At 41.6% G+C, this 19,048-nt stretch overlaps 1 protein-coding gene across 2 annotated transcripts in view; it reads right to left on the reverse strand.

Moving 5' to 3' along the window:
* Positions 1 to 8,035: 8,035 nt before the first annotated feature.
* MALT1 (MALT1 paracaspase) overlaps positions 8,036 to 19,048 on the reverse strand; it is a 63,962-nt gene continuing 52,949 nt past the window's right edge. For both annotated transcript variants that reach the window (XM_057526835.1, XM_057526834.1), the window contains 3 exons: positions 16,964 to 17,121; positions 15,561 to 15,686; positions 8,036 to 14,508 (listed from right to left, as the gene is read on the reverse strand). In XM_057526835.1, the coding sequence (XP_057382818.1) occupies positions 14,068 to 14,508; positions 15,561 to 15,686; positions 16,964 to 17,121 (725 nt within the window). In that variant the 3' untranslated portion in view covers positions 8,036 to 14,067. The remainder of the gene's footprint in view (positions 14,509 to 15,560; positions 15,687 to 16,963; positions 17,122 to 19,048) is intronic.

Raw genomic sequence — 19,048 nt, forward strand, 5'->3', positions numbered from 1 at the left:
TTTTTTTGGGGGGGGCCACTGTTCAACCCACTACACCTTTCTTTTCTCTACAGTTTAATAACCCAGTGGGTGACCCATATTTTATTTCGGTGAAACTGCTAGTAAGAGTTACTGAGTTTTTTACTATATGCCTGCCCACACTAAAGGGTGGGTGAACTTATTTAATGCTTACAAGTACACCTTGGCAGATAGTACTGTTTACATATGAGAAAACTGAGGCTTAAGAGAGGACTTCCCTGGTGGTACAGTGGTTAAGAATCTGCCTGCCAATTCAGGGGGACACGGGTTCGATCCTTGGTCTGGGAAGATCCCACATGCCGCAGAGCAACTAAGTCTGCGAGCCACAACTACTGAGCCCACGTGCCACAACTACTGAAGCCCGTGCGCCTAGAGCCCGTGCTCTGCAACACGAGAAGCCACCGCAATGAGAAGCCTGAGCACCGCAACGAAGAGTAGCCCCTGCTCGCCGCAACTAGAGAAAGCCCGTGCACAGTGATGAAGACCCAAAGCATCCAAAAAAAAAATTAATTAAAAAAAAAAGTGTGCCCTGTTTTCAGTTATTAAAAAAAAAAGAGGTGAGTAGGCTGGGACTTCCCTGGTGGTCCAGTGGTTAAGACTTCCCCTTCCATTGCAGGGGGTGTGGGTTTGATCCCTGGTCAGGGAACTAAGACCCCACGTGCCTCGTGGCCAAAAAACCAAAACATAAAACAGAAGCAATATTGTAACAAATTCAATAAAGACTTTAAAAATGGTCCACATCAAAAAAATCTTAAAAAAAAAAAAAAAAAAGAGGTAAGTCGGCTGCAGAGCTGGGCTTCAGACCCAGGGGAGCTGCCCTTTTAATCCCAGGCCTCTTAATCTTATGCTGCCACTTCTTGGTAGGATCACGTTTCTACCAGGAAGATTCCTGCAGTTAGAAGAATCTGAGTGGCTAAGGAAATCTGAAGTTTTGTACTACAGTGTAGAGAAAAGTGGGACTGTAGCTTCCCAGCTTAAACACTGTAACCCTGGAGCATGACATGTCACCAGCATCAGTTACAGAGAGTGACAGAGAATGCAAAACGTGGGAACCAGTACTCATTTGTCCTCCTGTGGAACTGCCTTCCCCCTACGAGGTGCCTGGTATCCTGGGTTTCAAGGTGCGGCTGTGCCAGCGTGGAGATGATACTTCAGGGCAGAAGGCAGCCAACCAGATCCGCGGTTGCCAGCAAAGCACACCTGCGCTCATCGGCTTGCATCAGCGTGGTGTGCAGGTGTACCCGGCGGGCCATGGGCAGCTCACGTTCATGAACAAGCACCGCAGGCAGAAGCTGTGGGTGCAGAGCTTCAAGGCGGTGCCTTTCTGGTTCTTCCACAGCAGGCGGCACCTGCGCTGTGCGCCCGGGGGCCCTTTGCTTAGGAAGCTGGCCGAGCTCAGGCGGTGTTGGAGCGGCAGGGGTCCTCCCGCTTCTACTCCGGCTGGTCATCCACGAGGGCAGGGAGTAGCCTGAGGTGGCCCTGGACGCAATGCTGAGGACGTGGAGGACCCATCAGGGGAGTAAGCCGAGGCTGCTGGTGGCTGTGCTTCAAGCATAGGGTCTCTCTGATGTCCTCCCTTTGGGGGCTGTGTAACCAATTCCTAAAGGGGATTCTGGAGACCCCCAGTCTCCCCACTTAAGTGCCCCAGGCATCATAGCTTCCGCAGACTCAGGCAGCATCATTGACCTCGGGCACGTTTGCATACTCTTTGGACCAGATGTGAAACCTGGAGGAGTAGGTCCTGCAATGTCCCTTCTGTCCCCTCACAGCCCTGCTGTCCTCACTCAGATTGCATTTCTGGGGATAGATCTAGGGAGCGGGGCTCTGGGCTGGCTGGTGACCCCAGGCCTAAGGCATCTGGTCAGAGAGCTCCCCTGCAGTGTGGGCCGACACTAATCGTGTCCTTTGTGTGTGTGTGTGTGTGTGTGTGTGTGTGTCCTTTTAAAGAAGCATTTTGGAAGCCAGCTGCCCCTGTGGCGCTGCCAGAAACAGACCTCCCTTCCCCCATTGCTCACCAGTGGGGACTGGTCAGCCTCCTTCCCCTTCCTCGCTGCATTATTTGGTGACATTCTTTTCAGTCTATGGACAAATCAGTGCCATCTTACTACAGTTTCTGCAGCCACCGGCCCTCTCTGCTGGCCAGCCCTGACATGGGCCTTGGTCACCCATGTTGGTCACATCTGCCAACAAGTGTCCAGGGCATGAAAATGAGGGAAAAGGTAGTCCTGAGAGTCGCACCAAGACATCGACACTTCATGGGTCAGACCTGAGATGTGTGAAGTCCGTGGATGTGGCTAGAGTGGCTTCCAGACCATCAAGGCGAGTCTCAAGCTGACTGGGTATTCCTGCTGCTAAAGAAGATCCTCTGTCAGAAAGGGGCGCTGGTAGCAGACGCAGGTACTGCTGGGACAGGGACTCTTGAAGCATCCAGGCTCATTGGCAAGGTTGGCTGATGGGTGTTCGGGTCAGCTCAGCCTGGCGTCCTTAACCGCTGGATTCTTCACAGTGCCTCCCCTGGTTCCTATCATGCTTACAAAATGCTTGGCCCTTTCTACACAGGTGTGCTTCCAGGGAGGGCGCGTACGGGCGTGCTGACACTGGCGTGTCGCCCACCTGGCCTCCCCCAACAAGCATGCTTTGCCCTGCTGGTGGGAACGCCACTGCATGCTCCGAAACTGTATAGTTCCTGGGATCACAACAAGATCAGGTGACTCCAAAGTATAAAATCCGGTATTAAGAAACTTAATACCTAGTTAGCAATAACTGATTCCAGTGGGAAGGTTATCAGATGGTGTCTTGCCTTGTTAATAACACCCACCAGGAAGCCACATCTTGAATGACAAAGTTGATTTCAGGGCCAAGTTGTGTGCTGTTTGCCAAAACTGCCAGTCAATACCTGCTCCTCTGGCCTTTACTTGTAATCAGCAGCTCAAACTGACTGCCCAATGAGCTCCTCCCCTTAACGGGGAGGCTGGAAGCCCTTGCAGCTCAGTGGGATTTTTTTCTTCCCCTTCTTTCTCAGCTTGGTATTCTGCCTCAGGTCACCTAGCTTATGGGGGGGGGTCACCTAGCTGTGTGTGAGGGGAGGATCCCCCAGCAATGGTGGGATCTAGTGAGCAGAGACTAGATCCATTGTTTTTGGCTGAGAAACTTTTTATGCAAACCAAAGCTTTGGAAAGACAGCATGTAAAACATAAAAGCAGAGCTGCTCCAGATGAAACAGAGGTGGGGAGCCCCAATCCCACCCTTCCAGAGAGAAGCTACTCTGAATAGTTTGAAGGGCAATGGACTCAGATGTGACGTCCACTATTAAGGCAGGTCATTGGGAAGGGAGACAAAGCCATTTACCCAAGCTGAGCACAGGACAGAGGATCCCGAGGTCAGAGAGTGATGTTGGAACCCAAGTGTGGCAGCAAAAGGGGATAGATGTATGTAGAAGATGTATATTATAAAAATGATTGGTCTTTGGGGAAGACACTAAGTCTTCATAATAGAAAAATGTCCATTCTACACAAAGTCGAATGTGGTAAAACTAAAGCTAATGAAAATACTTTAAACAAATATTCTTTTTAACACCTTTCCCTGTCAGACTTTGTTGAGCATAATACAGCAACATTTCTGAATTTAGGTCAACTCCTTAGGAAAGTTTTGAAATGTGACCTGTAACTTTCACACTGAGAGATGGTAAATTACTTTCTCTTTTAAGAATAATGTGTCAATATTTAAAAATTACTTTTCATGTTCTTAGAAGAGTGAAATATTAAGCCACTCTGTTAACACACACGTCATCAGAAATCATACTTGGCTCTTTCTCTACTGTGTTAGAAAAACACCAAGATCAAGTTATAAGATTCAAGATGCCATTCCTTCTGTTTTCCAAGTAGGATGGTTTCTTGCAAGCTTCATTCAAAACAAAGATTTGTATCTTTTAGACACAATATTTAATACTCCATCAAATATGAACATTTAATGTCATTTAGCGTTAGCCCACTTTTGCATTGATTCCGCATTTATTATTCAACAAGGATTGTGTATCTCTTCATTATTGGGTAATAAGCAGCGGCATAGTGGAGAAAATAATGGGCTGTGTTCTGGGTCTGAGTCATCCTGCCCTTGCCACTCGCCAGTTGGGCTCCCCAGGCGCATTGAGAGATCTTGGGTCAGCCTAACAATTTGTTTCCTCATCTATAAATTGCAGAGCTGTTGAGAGTTAAATGAGATGCTGTGTGTGAAACATTTGTACCCAGCGCACAGAAAGTGGTACGTCCCACCCCAAAGACTTATTTGCTTTCCCTCCTTTGCATAAATATTTATGCTCCCATGTCTTCATTCAATAATATTGATGAACCACTTATTCTACTAAAATAGTAGATGCAAATTGCCTTTTAAAAGGTCAGTTTTGGGGTGGGATAGTGAATAGGAAGGGAAATAGTTTGCTCAGAAAGGTGTGAATTTTGAAACTGAGGGTAATCAGTAGTTAGATCCATTACACTTGTAACCTGCCTTCACTAATCAAGCTGGCTTTAGTGCTTGCTACAAAAACTTGTATGTCCTCCAAACAGCACGTAGCATAAACAGTGTTTTCCAAGAACTTGGAGTCAGCTGTGTCTAGTTGGAGCCGAGCTGGTTGAGACTGGTTAGGACCACCCACCCTCCAACTGGGCATGCGCGAGTGTCCGCTCAGTGACCTTTTGACGTCAGAGGGCCGAAAAAGCCACCCTCAGATCGTGCTAAGAGCCTCCATTTTTTTTTTTTAATTTTTTTAATTTAATTAATTAATTTATTTATTCTTGGCTGCGCTGGATCTTCGTTGCTGCGGGCGGGCTTTTGCAAGCGGGGGCTACTCTTCGTTGCAGTGTGCGGGCTTCTCATTGCTGTGGCTTCTCTTGTTGCGGAGCATAGGCTCTAGGCGTGTCGGCTTCTGTAGTAGTGGCGCACGGGCTTAGCTGCTCCGTGGCATGTGGGATCTTCCCGGACCAGGGCTCGAACCCGTGTCCCCTGCATTGGCAGGCGGATTCTTAACCACTGCGCCACCAGGGAAGCCCAGAGCCTCCATTTTTGAAGGTGGAGAGAACAGCTGCCTCACCTTTTCCTTATTTCCAATCACCTTTCCACACCCTCCCCATGCCTCAGACCGCCCTGCTTCAATCTCATAAATACCCTGAGCCCCTGGCCTCCGGTGAGGCAGTTCTGGGGTCTGTTCTTCGGTCTTCTCGCTAGGCTGCCTCACGGAGAAATCCTCTTTTCCACAAACTTCAGGGTCTGGGTGTTTTGGCTGCTTGGGTTTTGGGCAAGGGAATTTGGTTCAACAGCAAAAGCAGAGCAGTGACGAGGGATAGACTCCCCGTTGTACTGAGTTTTATCCTCCCGACAGACTTTACTTTCACCCCAGAAACAAGCGTAGCTTCTAGAAGAAAGCTAGCCTCTCTGTAACTGTCCTGTGGCTAGAACCTCCCTCTAAGCGTCTCTGTTCCTCACTGTAAACCTCGCTCTCAACCACACCACCCAGTCAGGTGACGGAGCTTTGCTGTTGGGTGTTGATAGCAGGCTGCGGGGAAGGAGGGCCAGTGGGGAAGCCTGGGGAAAAGGGGGTTGTTGTAGTGGATTGAAAAGCGTCCCCCAAGTTCATATCCACCTGGAACCTCAACGTGAGAGGAACTAGGTTCCTTGCAGATGTTGTTAGTTGAGGTCCAAAGACAAAGATTCTTCTCTGGGGACACCCTGATTCCAGACTCTGGCCTCCAGAACTAAGGGAGTGTGTGTTCTGTTAACCAGTTTCTAGTAACTTATTTCCGAAGTCCTAGGAAAAAGCCCTAGTTGCCAACAGTGTGTACAGGGAATTACCAGAAAAAATTCTTGTCTATTTCTGCCTCAATTTTCTTCCAAAGTATCTTGGGACTGGGGGGAGGGAGGTGCCTTGGGGATGAGATGGGGATGGTGATTAGGGTTGTATGGAGGAAAGCAAACAGATAAAAAACAGGTGTGGGGTTTTATTGCCCTGCTTAAATGAAAATAATCTTTAAAGTCAGGCTTTATTGAGTTTTCTAAGTTCCTTTGTTCTTAGATCAGAGTCTTATCTGCACAATCAGAAATCGGGAGTGTGTGAGGGTGTGGAGGAGGGGACCCGGCCCTCAGATGCTGGGACAAGAGGGCTGATGGAGTCGGGGCTCATGGGGGCACGTAATCCCAACTTGAGTTCTCCTAACCTCGGGGCTGGGTTAGAACAAACCGAGGGAAACCGTGAGGACAGGAGCTGTTTTCCTGCTTCCCTTCTGGGACTCGGGGCCTAGCCAGTGCCCACCCACCTACCAGAGGCTACTTAGAACTGTTCTCCAGTCATCCCCCAAACCCCTACATGACTGGGAGCTTATGAGGAAGACATGATCAGTGCCAGAGAAAAAGCATAAAGGGAATGCATTTGCTCACGCATACAAGAAGCCCTCTGTGTGAATCTTCACCGTAAGTACAAATACCAGCTCAGTATAATTTTGCCTTCTTAGCTCCAAATCACTGTATTGAGTCTCAGACATTTTCTTTCTTGTTTTTAAAGTCTTTCCCCCTATAACTTCAGCTTTCCAGAAGCTTTTTTTGTGAATCATTCTTTTTCTATCTACAAGGGGAAAGTTGATTTCTGACGGCTCCATCAAAGGAGGTTCCTGAATTTCTAATCTGCACCTGCCCCTCCCCATGCCCACCTTGCCTCTGACTGCCTTCATCTTTAAAGTACAGGCGTTTAAACTTAACCCTTTGGTTGCGTGTTGTAAATTCACAACCCTGTTTCCCCCACCTCCCGTGTCTGGTGCCCACGGTACAACCATGCTGATGTCTTCTTTGGGGTTTGTATTGGGAACCTCATTTGCTCGTAGATAAAAACAAGAGACACTTCTTCTCAAAAGAGAACAGGTGGCTTCCATTTCAATCTAAAGATTGAGGCCAACATAGCAGCAAGTCATGAGCGGTGAAGAAGAGTTAGTTTAGTGGCAAGTACGTATTAACCAAAGCACAGGACCCTCGGGCAGGTTAGCGGGTAGAAGATCAACGTCTCAGTAGAATTAGACGAGAACCAGACTCTGAAGGGATTGACAAACCCTCCCTGCCTCTGTCGGCAAAGGGACACGGAACCAAGAACAGACTGGTTGGATGCCCACTCCTTTGACCTATTTTTGAGCACCTACTATGTGCCTTGCACCACGATGAGTAGGACTAACCCTGTCCTCCCCTCATGGATCTCACTGTCCAGGGAACTTTGCTTCTCCTGCTGAAGAAGCTGTCTCTGAATCTAATCGGGTAGCTGTTACTGCCGGCTGGGTAACTGTGCCCTCCTGGAACTGTACTCTCTCGAGCCGCTTAAGACTGCTTAGGGCCACTGACCCTCCAGCTGGGCGTGTGTGAATGTCCTCTTGGTGACCTTTTGACATCAGAGAGCCGAGAACTCTACCCTCTGATCGTGCTGGTGCTACCATTTTCTCAACACTCTTCTTGTGAAGAAGCCTAGTTGCACCTGCACAGAATGACGACTACCTCACTTTTTTCTCGACTCAGATCACCTTTCCCCACTCTCCCTCAGTTTTATCCCATAAAAGCCCCTTGCCTTCCAGGAGGCAGATTTGAGATTAGTTCTCCCGTCTCCTTGCTTGGCTGCCTTGAGAATAAACCCTTTCTCTGCTGCGGACCTTGGTGTTTCAGGGTTGACTTGCTGTGCTTTGAGCAACGAACCCTGGTTTGGTAATAGTTTCTTGTAATATGTGCAAACTCATCCAAAAGTATTTTTGAATATGTGATTAGTTTTTAAAATTACTTGCAAATGTTCGCTTAGCCATGATGGAATGATAAGGCCTGGAGGTACTGTCCCATCTTAAACAACCAGAATACCGACAAAATACAAGAAACAATAGTTTAGATATTGGACAAGGAGCACAGGACGGTGATCCCTGAGGGAAGGGAGACAAACAAGATAAGCCCTGGCGGTCCTGGCGGTCAGGCCACAGCAGACGGAGGTTCTGGAATCCAAGTGTCATCTTGACAGTGTGGTTACCAAGAATGTTCTTGTTTTTAGGCAATACACACCTAAGTATTTACTTAGGGGCTAAAGGGTTACTTCCGAACAGCTCAGGAAAAAATGTCATACATATATGTATATAGATATACATACAAACATATATACGTTTGAGACAAAATGATACAATATGGGAAAATGTTAGTATTTAGAGAATCAGGGTGATGGGAATTCTTTGTATTAGTCTTGCAACTTTTCTCTTGAGTTTGGAAACATTTCAATTTTAAAATTTAAAAAAAGCACCTATGTATGAATTACTCATGACATCAAAAACCACATGAGAGAACTTCCCTGGTGGCACAGTGGTTAAGAATCTGCCTGCCAATGCAAGGGACACAGGTTCAAGCCCTGGTCCGGGAAGATTCCACATGCTGCACAGCAACTAAGCCCATGTGCCACAACTACTGAGCCTGCACTCTAGAGCCCGCGAGCCACAACTACTGAGCCTGTATGCCACAACTACTGAAGCCCGAGCACTTACAGCCCATGCTCTGCAACAAGAGAAGCCACCGCAATGAGAAGCCCGTGCGCGCACCACAACAAAGAGTAGCCCCTGCTCGCCGCAGCTAGAGAAAGCCCGTGTGCACCAACGACAGACCCAATGCAGCCAAAACTAAATAAATAAATATACCAAAAAACCCTACATGAGACACTTTGCATTTTTAAACTTGATTGCATTTATGAAAAATTGTGTTCAAAAACATTTATTTATTTATTTAAAGGTTTGCATTTTTTTAAAAAATTTATTTATGGCTGTGTTGGGTCTTCATTTCTGTGCGAGGGCTTTCTCTAGTTGTGGCAAGCGGGGGCCACTCTTCATCGCGGTGCGCGGGCCTCTCAGTATCACGGCCTCTCTTGTTGCGGAGCACAGGCTCCAGACGCGCAGGCTCAGTAATTATGGCTCACGGGCCCAGTTGCTCTGCGGCATGTGGGATCTTCCCAGACCAGGCCTCGAACCCGTGTCCCTTGCATTGGCAGGCAGATTCTCAACCACTGCACCACCAGGGAAGCCCCAAAAACAATTTATTGATGCTCAGAATTTTAAACTATATACTTTAAAACTATAGTTGTTCTCTGTATAAAAACTGGAAAATACAGGTAAGCAAAGACAATCCCACCAATTAGAAACATTGCTAATCAAATTGTTTTTGTGTGTAAAGTACTTTATGTAACATTAACGGCTGGGGACGTTCAATTTCCATACTTTTTGAAAAGTGAATTTGGAGTGAACAAAATTCAATTGCAACTTACTTTAGAAGCCAATATGCATTGCCAATACTATGAAAAGTGCATTGTAGGAAGTACCTTAATAACAAATACTGCGCCCTGTGTAGGGACTGGTATGATTTTGAGAATGCCAGATTTGGAGAATGATGATCCTTTTCAAAAAGCTGGCACTTTACAGGAATTTGAGTATTGCCAACCCTGTAAAGTATTATAAGCCCTATGATATCATCATCCCTGTTTTACAGATAAAGAAATAGAAAAAGCATACACAAGATAAATAACACACTTTAAGTCACACCACTTGGAGTGGACTCAGACTTTAGTAAAGCCAAACTTTGTGTCTGCTGAAATATTAATGCTGTCAAACAGAAAAAAAAAAATTACGTTTATACAAACATTATTTCTGGGTATATTTTTCTTTACTAACAGTTTATCAATATGAGAAATATGTAATTCAAGGGCAAGTATTGAAAACTTATTTTGGTTGGGCCTGGATAAAATTCACAATGTTAAGCTAGAAAAACAGGTTGAAATACATGAAAGTAATGTGTAAATCCTGAGTTTTTGGCAACAGTTGGTAGTTGAAAGCAACAGCATACAAATACCAGGGGAACATTTAAACAACAGAAAACAACTTAAAATTTATTGGCCCTTAAAAAATAAAAAAAATCGGATCTCATCCTGACACTGAACTTGTGCAGATCTATGTGTCAATATATCAGTTATCTGAGCTATGGATACATAATTGAATTTCTTGAGTTTGACCAGTTGAAAAAAATTGTGATTACTGAGACCACTTCATTGTTGCTTCATGTGCAAGTTAGATTTGGAGATTAAGGAAAAACAAAAGGTCTAAATGCCCCTTTTCATTATTCTTTAAAGACTTTCTTTCCTAAGGCTATACCTCTATTTACCTGTTCACTTCTGGATGAACAACACTTTAATGTTTTACATTCAAATGATCCCATGTATTTAGGTTTGATTTTTCTTTTATTAGAAAACATGTAACTTATAATTTTTAAAGTTACTTTCCAGAAAATACCTTCTCCAGAATCAAGTATTAGGCTTTGGATTTAGTGAGCCTTTACTATCCTAATCTCTTCCTCACATTGTCATTGGTATGGATAGGTTACCTTTCCTAAATTCCACTGATGTACATAACAAAATCCTATGCTAATATTACAAAGCAATTGGTGTGAGAGATTCAAGTAAAATAAAAGCATGGCTGATGGAAAAGACTAAAAAAATGCACCATTCTTATTTTTTCAATGTTTTAAAATTATAAATACATGCTTGGTTTAAAAATTCAAATATACAGAAAATATAAAGTGAAAGGCAGAAAGTCCCTTTACCCTACCTACCTTCTAGCCCCATTCTCTACAGCTGTGCAGTTGAATATGGAAGCCCCTAGCTATATGTAGCTATTTAAATTAAAACCAAAATTAAAAAAAAAGTTTCTCACACCAGCTATATTGCAACTCCTCAGTGACCACATGGGACTAGAGGGTATCATATTGGAGAGTGAAGATATACAAGATTTCCATCATCACAGAAAATCCATTAGTTACTGCTCTACAGAAACCATAATTAAGCACTAGCATATAAAAGGCTCATTATTATGAGTCATGAGTTCTTTATATATTTGATACAAACCCCTTATCAGATGTGATTTTCAAAATTTTTCTCTCATTCTGTGGGCTTTTTACTTTCTTGATGGTGTCCTTTAAAGCACAAAAGTTCATTTTGATTAAGTCCAATTTATTTTTTTTCCCTTGTTTGTACTTTTGGTGCTGTATCTAAGAAGCTGTTGGTTAGCCCAAGGTCACAAAGATTTACTTCTCTGTTTTCCTGTAAGAGTTTTATAGTTTTAGCTCTTATTTAGGTGTATGATCCATTTTGAGTTAAAATTTGTGTATGGCATAAGGAAGGGATAGCCTTTCTTATACCATAAGTGGCTATCTAGGGATAGCCACTGGATAGCACGTGGCTATCCAGTTGTCCTTGGATCATTTGTTGAAAAGACTACTCTTCCTCATTGAATGGTATTGGCACCCTTACCAAATATCAATTGATCATAAAATGTATGGGTTTATTTCTGGACTGTTATATTTTATATTCCTTTGTAATGTCTATCCTGTTTTGATTACTATAACTTTGTAATAATTTTAAAATTGGTTAAGTGTGAATCTTCCCACTTTGTTCTCTTTCAAGATTGTTTTGGGTATTGTGGGTTCTTTTGCCTTTCTATGTGAATTTTATCAGCTTATCAATTTCTGCAAAAAAGCCAGCTGGAATTTTGATGGGAATTGCATTGAATCTGTAGACCAATTTGGGGAGCATTGCCATCTAAACAGTGTTAAGCCTTCCAATCCATCAACAAAGATGTTTTTCCATTTATTTACATCTTCTTTAATTTCTTTCAACAATGTTCTGTAGTTTTGTTTTATTCATCTAATGCTATTATAAACAGGAGTTAAAAAAAAACCCCTCAATTTTAGAAAGTCCATTGCTAGTATAGAAATAAAACTGATTTTTGTATGGTGATCTTTGTATCTATCCTGCAACCTGTTGAACTCATTAATTTTGAAATGAATTCCTTACAATTTTCTATATACAACAAAATCATGTCATCTCTGAATACATATAGTCTTACTTCTTTTCCAATATGGTTGCCCTTTCTTTTTCTTGCCTAATTGCCCTGGCTCAAGTACAGTGTTGAATAGAAGTGGTGAGAATGAAAATCCTTGTCTTATTTCTGACCTTAGGGGGAAAGCAGTCAGTATTCAGTCTGTCGCCATTAAGTATGATGTTTAAGTAGGTGTGGTTTTTTGGTAGATGCCCTTTATCATCCTGAGGACGTTCCCCTTTTATTTCTAGTTTCTTGAGTATTTTTATCATGAAAGGGTGATGAATTTTATCAAATGCTTTTTCTGTATACATTAAGACAAGACAATGTGGTACTTTTGATCTTTAGGAACATGATCCTCATTCATGAGTCTGTGTTTGTAAATTTGCCAATTTACTTATTTAAAATTTATTTATAACCCTAAAGTCAATACTTGCAGCACTTTTATGACCATTCATGGACATGTGCAGACTGGTGAAAAAAACTGAGTTCCTTGAGGTGCATGTTCTCAGCTGAGGTCAAACAAGGCAATGCTTTGCCTTCTTGTTTCAGCTCTCTTGCAGAGATGGCCAAAGGATGGAGAAGGCATGGGGAAAGGCAGTATAGTGCAAGAAGCTCTGGCTCTGGGGCCAGTTGGATGGGTCTGAATCCCAAGTCTGGCCCATTAATTGGGTGGCCTCAGGCAAGTCACTTAATACTTCTGAACCTCATTTTGTCTCTTATAAAATAAATAGACTCTACCAGGATAAACTGTTTTTAGGATTTAAGGTTACAGTCTATTTGAGATATGTATATGTGTAAAACACACACATTTCCCCTAGGAGCAATGGCTCTGTATTCGCTAATTCAGTATTCATAGTGACATTATAGAATATAACTATTGTGAATAACAAGATAATTTACACGTTATGTTTAATTTTGGATGTTAAACCAACCTTGCATTCCTGGGATAAATTTCACTTGGTCGTGGTGTATGACACTTCTTATATTTTGCTAGTATTTTGTTGATGATTTTTTGTGTCTATAGTCATAATAGATATTGCTCTGTAGTTTTCTTGCAATGTCCTTGGTTTTGTATTAGGGTAATACTGGCCTCAAAAGATTGAGTTGGGAAGTGTTCTCCTATTTTTGGAAAAAGTTTGCAAAGGATTGGTGCTACTTCTTTAAAAAGTGTCTGGTAGAATACAGCAGTGAAGACATCTGGGCCTGGGATTTTCTTTGTGGGATGTTTTAAAACTACTAATTCAACCTTTTTATTGCCAGCTGCTTTTTAAACTTGCTTTTAGGTAGAACCAAAGGTGACTGTCTCCTAAGGCCAGTAAAATGAGAAAATACACCTTATTAAGGAAGGACATGTCCAATATTTGTAAGATTCAGGTAAAGAGCTACCAAGGTCATCCAGTAGCAAAATTATCCTGCTGTCTAGGGCTTTAACATAGACAAACATCTTGTCACTTCTCACGTGCTTTCATGACCTTAAGAAATTTCAGCCTGTTATACATAAGATTTATATACAAACCTCTTAACTGGCATTTGCAGCAAAGTCCTATAATCACAAACTAAAGTTCATACATTTCTAGATTATATACAGATATCCATATTTATATATCTTTAAATCTATCTACAAAAATACTACCTGTCTCAGAACCTGTCAGGAAGGCAGTGTGTAGTGGAATAAACACTGGAATAGAAGCCTGGAGGTCTCAGCTCTAACTTAAACAAGATGCCTCAATCTGTTTCTCCCACTGATAAAATTAGGTTAAGCCTGATGATCACCAAGGTACATTTTCTGGCTCTAAAAATACAATGACTTATTCTACAGTAATGCCATTCCCACTGTTCTTACTTCAGAGTGGTCAAAATGAAAACATTTTTGTTATATACATATAAACATATACACATCCGTACTTCATACTTACAGAACAAATCAACCAATTCACAGAATCTTAAAAGAGGAAGTCCGTAGTTAAATAATATAATTCCAACATCTCAAAGTCCTGAGTTTGCCATGAAACAGCTGTTACTAATTTTTTCTTTCCACATGTATATATATATTTGCTTCTCCCCAATACCTCACTTTATGTTAAGTACTGTTGGATGAGACATCTATTAATTATGATAACTTTCAAAAACAAAAAGGTCACTTTTCAGAAATTCTGAGCCCATCAGAGAAATTGAATGGTATTTCATCGGTTGTCTCTACTGGCACATTGCTTCTGCCAAACTGACATGAATAATGGTGGGTATGATGACTTGAAATAAATGCATCTGCAGTCCGGCTGCAACGACAACTATCCGACGGCATCACATTACTTGAGTTACTAAGATGTGAATGGTAAACACCACAGAATGAGTCCTGAGATGAACGATAATGGCCAGCTCCCACGGACACGGCTGTTGAGCTCTGGTAAGGGCTGTTACACATAACACAAGTCTGGAAGCAAGTCTTCCGTCCGGAGCCTCGGTGAATGTCTAGTTTAGCAATGAGAGGTTTTCCGACATTCACTTCCTGCTTTTCCTCTACGGTATCTTCCAATCCTGAGTACTGATATGATAAACACACTGTGAAGACTAGATGTTCCTGAAAAGGAAAAGAAAAGGTTTGTCATCTTCATCAACCCTGAAAGTATATCAATCTTAGACTATCATTCACACACACACACACACAGACAAAACCAAACAACAACAAAAACCCAGTCTCACTCCTGTTTCCCAGGTTCCAGACCCTCAAGGTATCCTTTACACCTTCCCTATACTAAGAAAGGCCGGCTAGAATTAGCTTCCTTTTCCCTCATTCAATATTTTGAATTAGTATAGTCAAAATCATAGAGATCTGGTATTGTATTCCTGATGAACAGGGAAAAGGTATTTTCCAAGCAGTGGCGCTTGGGAAACTATCTTTCCCTATTACTGGAGATGGGGAATGATCTTTTAATGAAACAATAACTGGCTTTACATCTAGGTCAAAATTTTGTTTAGCTGTTTTAAAAATACTACGGAATAATCACAATCATAGGTGGAGAAGCATAATTGAATCAGATAACGGACGGAAGTTCAAAGATACAAGGAGAGTGTAAGTAGATTAGCCATGAACGGGGCGACAGCAGGTTTATGACTGTCCTCGCATGACTGTCAATAGTGCTCACTTCATTCCCCAAGTTTTGGCTATAAATAAAAACTCAGTTTGGCAAGAATTTGGTTCTATTAGAAAGCTCAATCCTATAGACCATGTACCATGTAGTTTCTGATTAAGGTCAACGAGAAATGAAAAAAGATCAAAATAAATTCCAATTCTAATTTGTTACGTTTTGTAGAAAGTCAGAAATAGGAAATGCTTAGCATTTTCAGTTAAGATATTTACAAGTAGACTATGCTTTTTGTCGCTAACTTTTTAACACCATGGAGGGTAATTACTTGCATTCTCACACACAAATCCTCAGGCCATTATCAGGGACAGAATACAACATGCAAAAGGTCACTGAGACTTGCTGCACAGCCAGCCGTTGGCTCTACTTCAACTTAATACACAAAGCAGCAGCACATCTATGGACCAATTCAAGGTTCACAGGCAAAAATGCATTTTCACTTTCATAAAGTTTTCCCTTAGTAGTTATAGACAGGAAAAGTAATAACCTTTAATTTTTGCAGTGAGCTGAGTCTAGTATAGAGGCAATGCTTGGGAAGATCCTTTGATACTAAATAGCTGCCAGTTTCTTCGGGCGTCCCTTTATTTGCATCTTTTGGATCAATATCTAGGTCCTGTGAAAATCAGCAAACATTATTAATGAAATCAATGGAAGTCACAACATCATCTGACCATAAAACATCTTAACAGGTACTGCTCTCTGATGAACTGTGGTCAGAGTAGGTAATCCCTTACCCAGGGCTAGAGATACAATGAAAATAACATTCTAGAGTAAATTCTAAATTCCTCACCCATACACTTAAGAAGTTAGCTCTGAAAGGACAGTTACTTTCAAACTATTCCTACAAACACTTCTAAGTGTCCTCAAGTTTCCTTTTAAGTTCGAGCCCCATTAGTGTTTGATTCCTGGATTCTCTCCTTCCTTATTCATCACTTTTGGGAAGGTGCAGGGGGATTTATGTGATTTGTATGTTTAACAGGAATAAGTAGACATGCCAAAGGCAGCTTTTCCCCCTTTTTTCTTTTAGAGGCAACGGCTGTCGAGAGCAGATCTACTCTGTGACTCTATAGAGAGCAGCCCTCAGGCTCCGCCTGCCCAGTGCCCGGGGGCCAATCCTGGTCCAGAGCTGCCGGGACTGGTGCACAGACCTGTCTAATTCTGGGGGTCACACTGAGCAAATGTCCTCCATGAAGCCTTTATCAGAAGCAAAGGAGATGTTTTGGATTGTTTGCCTTACTCCGTGCTTACGTCTCAATTTACTACAACTATGTAGGAAAGAGGGATATTGTTTAGTGGCTTCCTTAGGCCAATACGAAATAAATGTTTTGGAAAGAACTAGGTTTCTATTCTTCCAATATACTACTATAGCTTGACAAATACGACTTACACTGTTGTAGTAACTTTTTTTTTTTTTTTTTTTTACACACACTGTATTTTATTTTTACAAGAGGTAAATAGACTGACACCAAGCATTGTACGTGGATGACCACAACAAAAGCAACAATGATTGCAATTACCAAACATGAAACACACTCATACTTGTAGTAACTTTTTTGGAAACGTTTTTGGAAACGTTTTTAAAAGGAAGTTATTCTGGACATATGTATAGCACATTTTATTCCTTCATATTTGATATCCTATTTAGGGTAAGGGAAATTAAAGCCTTCTTTTCCTGGGTGAACTTCAGACATTTCCAAACTTAACATATTTAAGGTATTTTGGCAATCAGTTTTTAAATATTATGACTATCATTACTGAAATGAAAATATTTTAAGTGTAATAAATATGTATACATTTCCTTTACATTTATCAACTTTTAAGTTTTCAAAAACTTAGTTGTTAGTAAGTGAGGATATATCATTATATTTTAAATAGAAGAAAAAGACTTACAAGTGGAAAATCGGTAACATAGGCATCGCACATTAATATATCAGGTGGTTTGTGGACTATACTTGTATAGATTATCATGACGTTGGAAAACTCAGCTGCAAATCCTAATTGAATCTGAACACCACATTGAAATTTAAGACACATACTTTCTGGAAGTTCTGAAAAAACAATTTATAAATATTTAAAGAATGCTTCGTAAGTTTTCTGATGTTAAGTGGCAAACAAATATTCTTTGAGGCAAAATACAATTAGAGCTATTTCTGCTGCTTAAATATGTTATATAACTAACATGGTTTAAAGACACACGCACACACACACACTTAAAAAAAAAGTGCAATATTCTACTGGTCAAACAAGTATCTTCTGTTTTCTATTTTCTTACAGCTCTTGTCCCTCTGCATACATAATTTTTATAGTGGTAATCAAAAGTATACATACAATTGTAGATATATTTTCACTGTTTCCTTATTCTTCATGAAAATAGTTTTAAATAAACTACTCAGTGACATTATGCTTTATCTTTAACAATTCTGCTACTTTTTTTTTAATGAATTTACTTATTTATTTTTGGCTGCGATGGGTCTTCGTTGCTGCGCACGGGCTTTCTCTAGTTGCGGTGAGTGGGGCTACTCTTCATTGCGGTGCGCGGGCTTCTCATTGCGGTGGCTTCTCTTGTTGCGGAGCAGGGGCTCTAGGTGTGCGGGCCTCAGTAGTTGTGGCGCACGGGCTTAGTTGCTCCGTGGCATGTGGGATCTTCCCGGACCAGGGCTCGAACCCGTGTCCCCTGCATTGGCAGGCGGATTCTTAACCACTGCGCCACCAAGGAAGTCCCTATCTGACCTTTTAATTTCATTTTATGGAAGGTTTTGTTTACGGTTGCTCTTAACTGTGATTTTTGTTGTTGTTTTAGAGCTTTTTTAAAGAAAAAGAATTTTAACTACTTATCCAATTATCTGGAATGCCAAGACAATATATTTATGGCATTTTGCATTTTAATGTGCTTCAATGTGTTAATTTACCAAAAATATATCTTAGAGAACAAACTGTTACGAAAAGAAAGACATTATATAGGAGTTCAACAAATACAATTAATTTTCAGTTATCACTTAATAATGTATCCACAGCATAGATATTTGGGATTCATAGAAGATTCAACCAACCATTATTTCGGCCAATAATTTAAACTTATTTTTTCACTAAATCACATAGAATTACCAGAGGTGATTAAGTTGCAGATGATTTCTGCCTCACCTTCTTTCTCTTGCTCAGCAACCCACGGATTCAAATGTCAAGGAGACAATGCTCAGTTATGCTCAGTAATATTTATAAGCATTCAGTATTTGCTGACCATCATGTTTGTGTCCTTACATGTGATTTCATTCAATATCAACAACCCTATCAAGTAAGCACTACTTCTTGTCCCCATTTCACAGATAACATGTTTATCAAGTAGGGGCCTGTCTGATTTTTGAAATGGCACACTTCAACATCTCACACTATAGGAGAATCTAAGGGACTGTATAGTAGACAAACTGAAAAGAGTTTTAAAGATAGAATTTAAGAAGGATCATTTTTGGGCTTCCCTGGTGGCGCAGTGGTTGAGAATCTGCCTGCCAATGCAGGGGACACAGGTTCGAGCCCTGGTCTGGGAGGATCCCACATGCCACGGAGCAGCTGGGCCCGTGAGCCACAACTACTGAGCCTGCGCGTCTGGAGCCTGTGCCCCGCAACGGGAGGGGCCGCGATAGTGAAAGGCCCGCGCACCGCGATGAAGAGCGGTCCCCGCTTGCCACAACTAGAGAAAGCCCTCGCACGAACCGAAGACCCAACACAGCCAAAAATAATAAATAAATAAATAAATAAATAAATAAAGTAGCTATAAAATTTAAAAAAAAAATGATCATTTTACTTTTACCAAAGGTGAAAATAATGGGTTAATTTAATATTTCCAACATCAAATAAATCAATGTAATATCTATAACTGAAACCTTTGCTTAGTCTTGGGTTTACTCACTAGGCTAAAATATTTTCCCTACAAAATTCAGAGGAAAGCTGTATATTCAGAAGGTAAAACACTTTATGATT

Source organism: Balaenoptera acutorostrata, chromosome 13 (assembly GCF_949987535.1).
Source record: "Balaenoptera acutorostrata chromosome 13, mBalAcu1.1, whole genome shotgun sequence".
NCBI lineage: Eukaryota > Metazoa > Chordata > Mammalia > Artiodactyla > Balaenopteridae > Balaenoptera > Balaenoptera acutorostrata.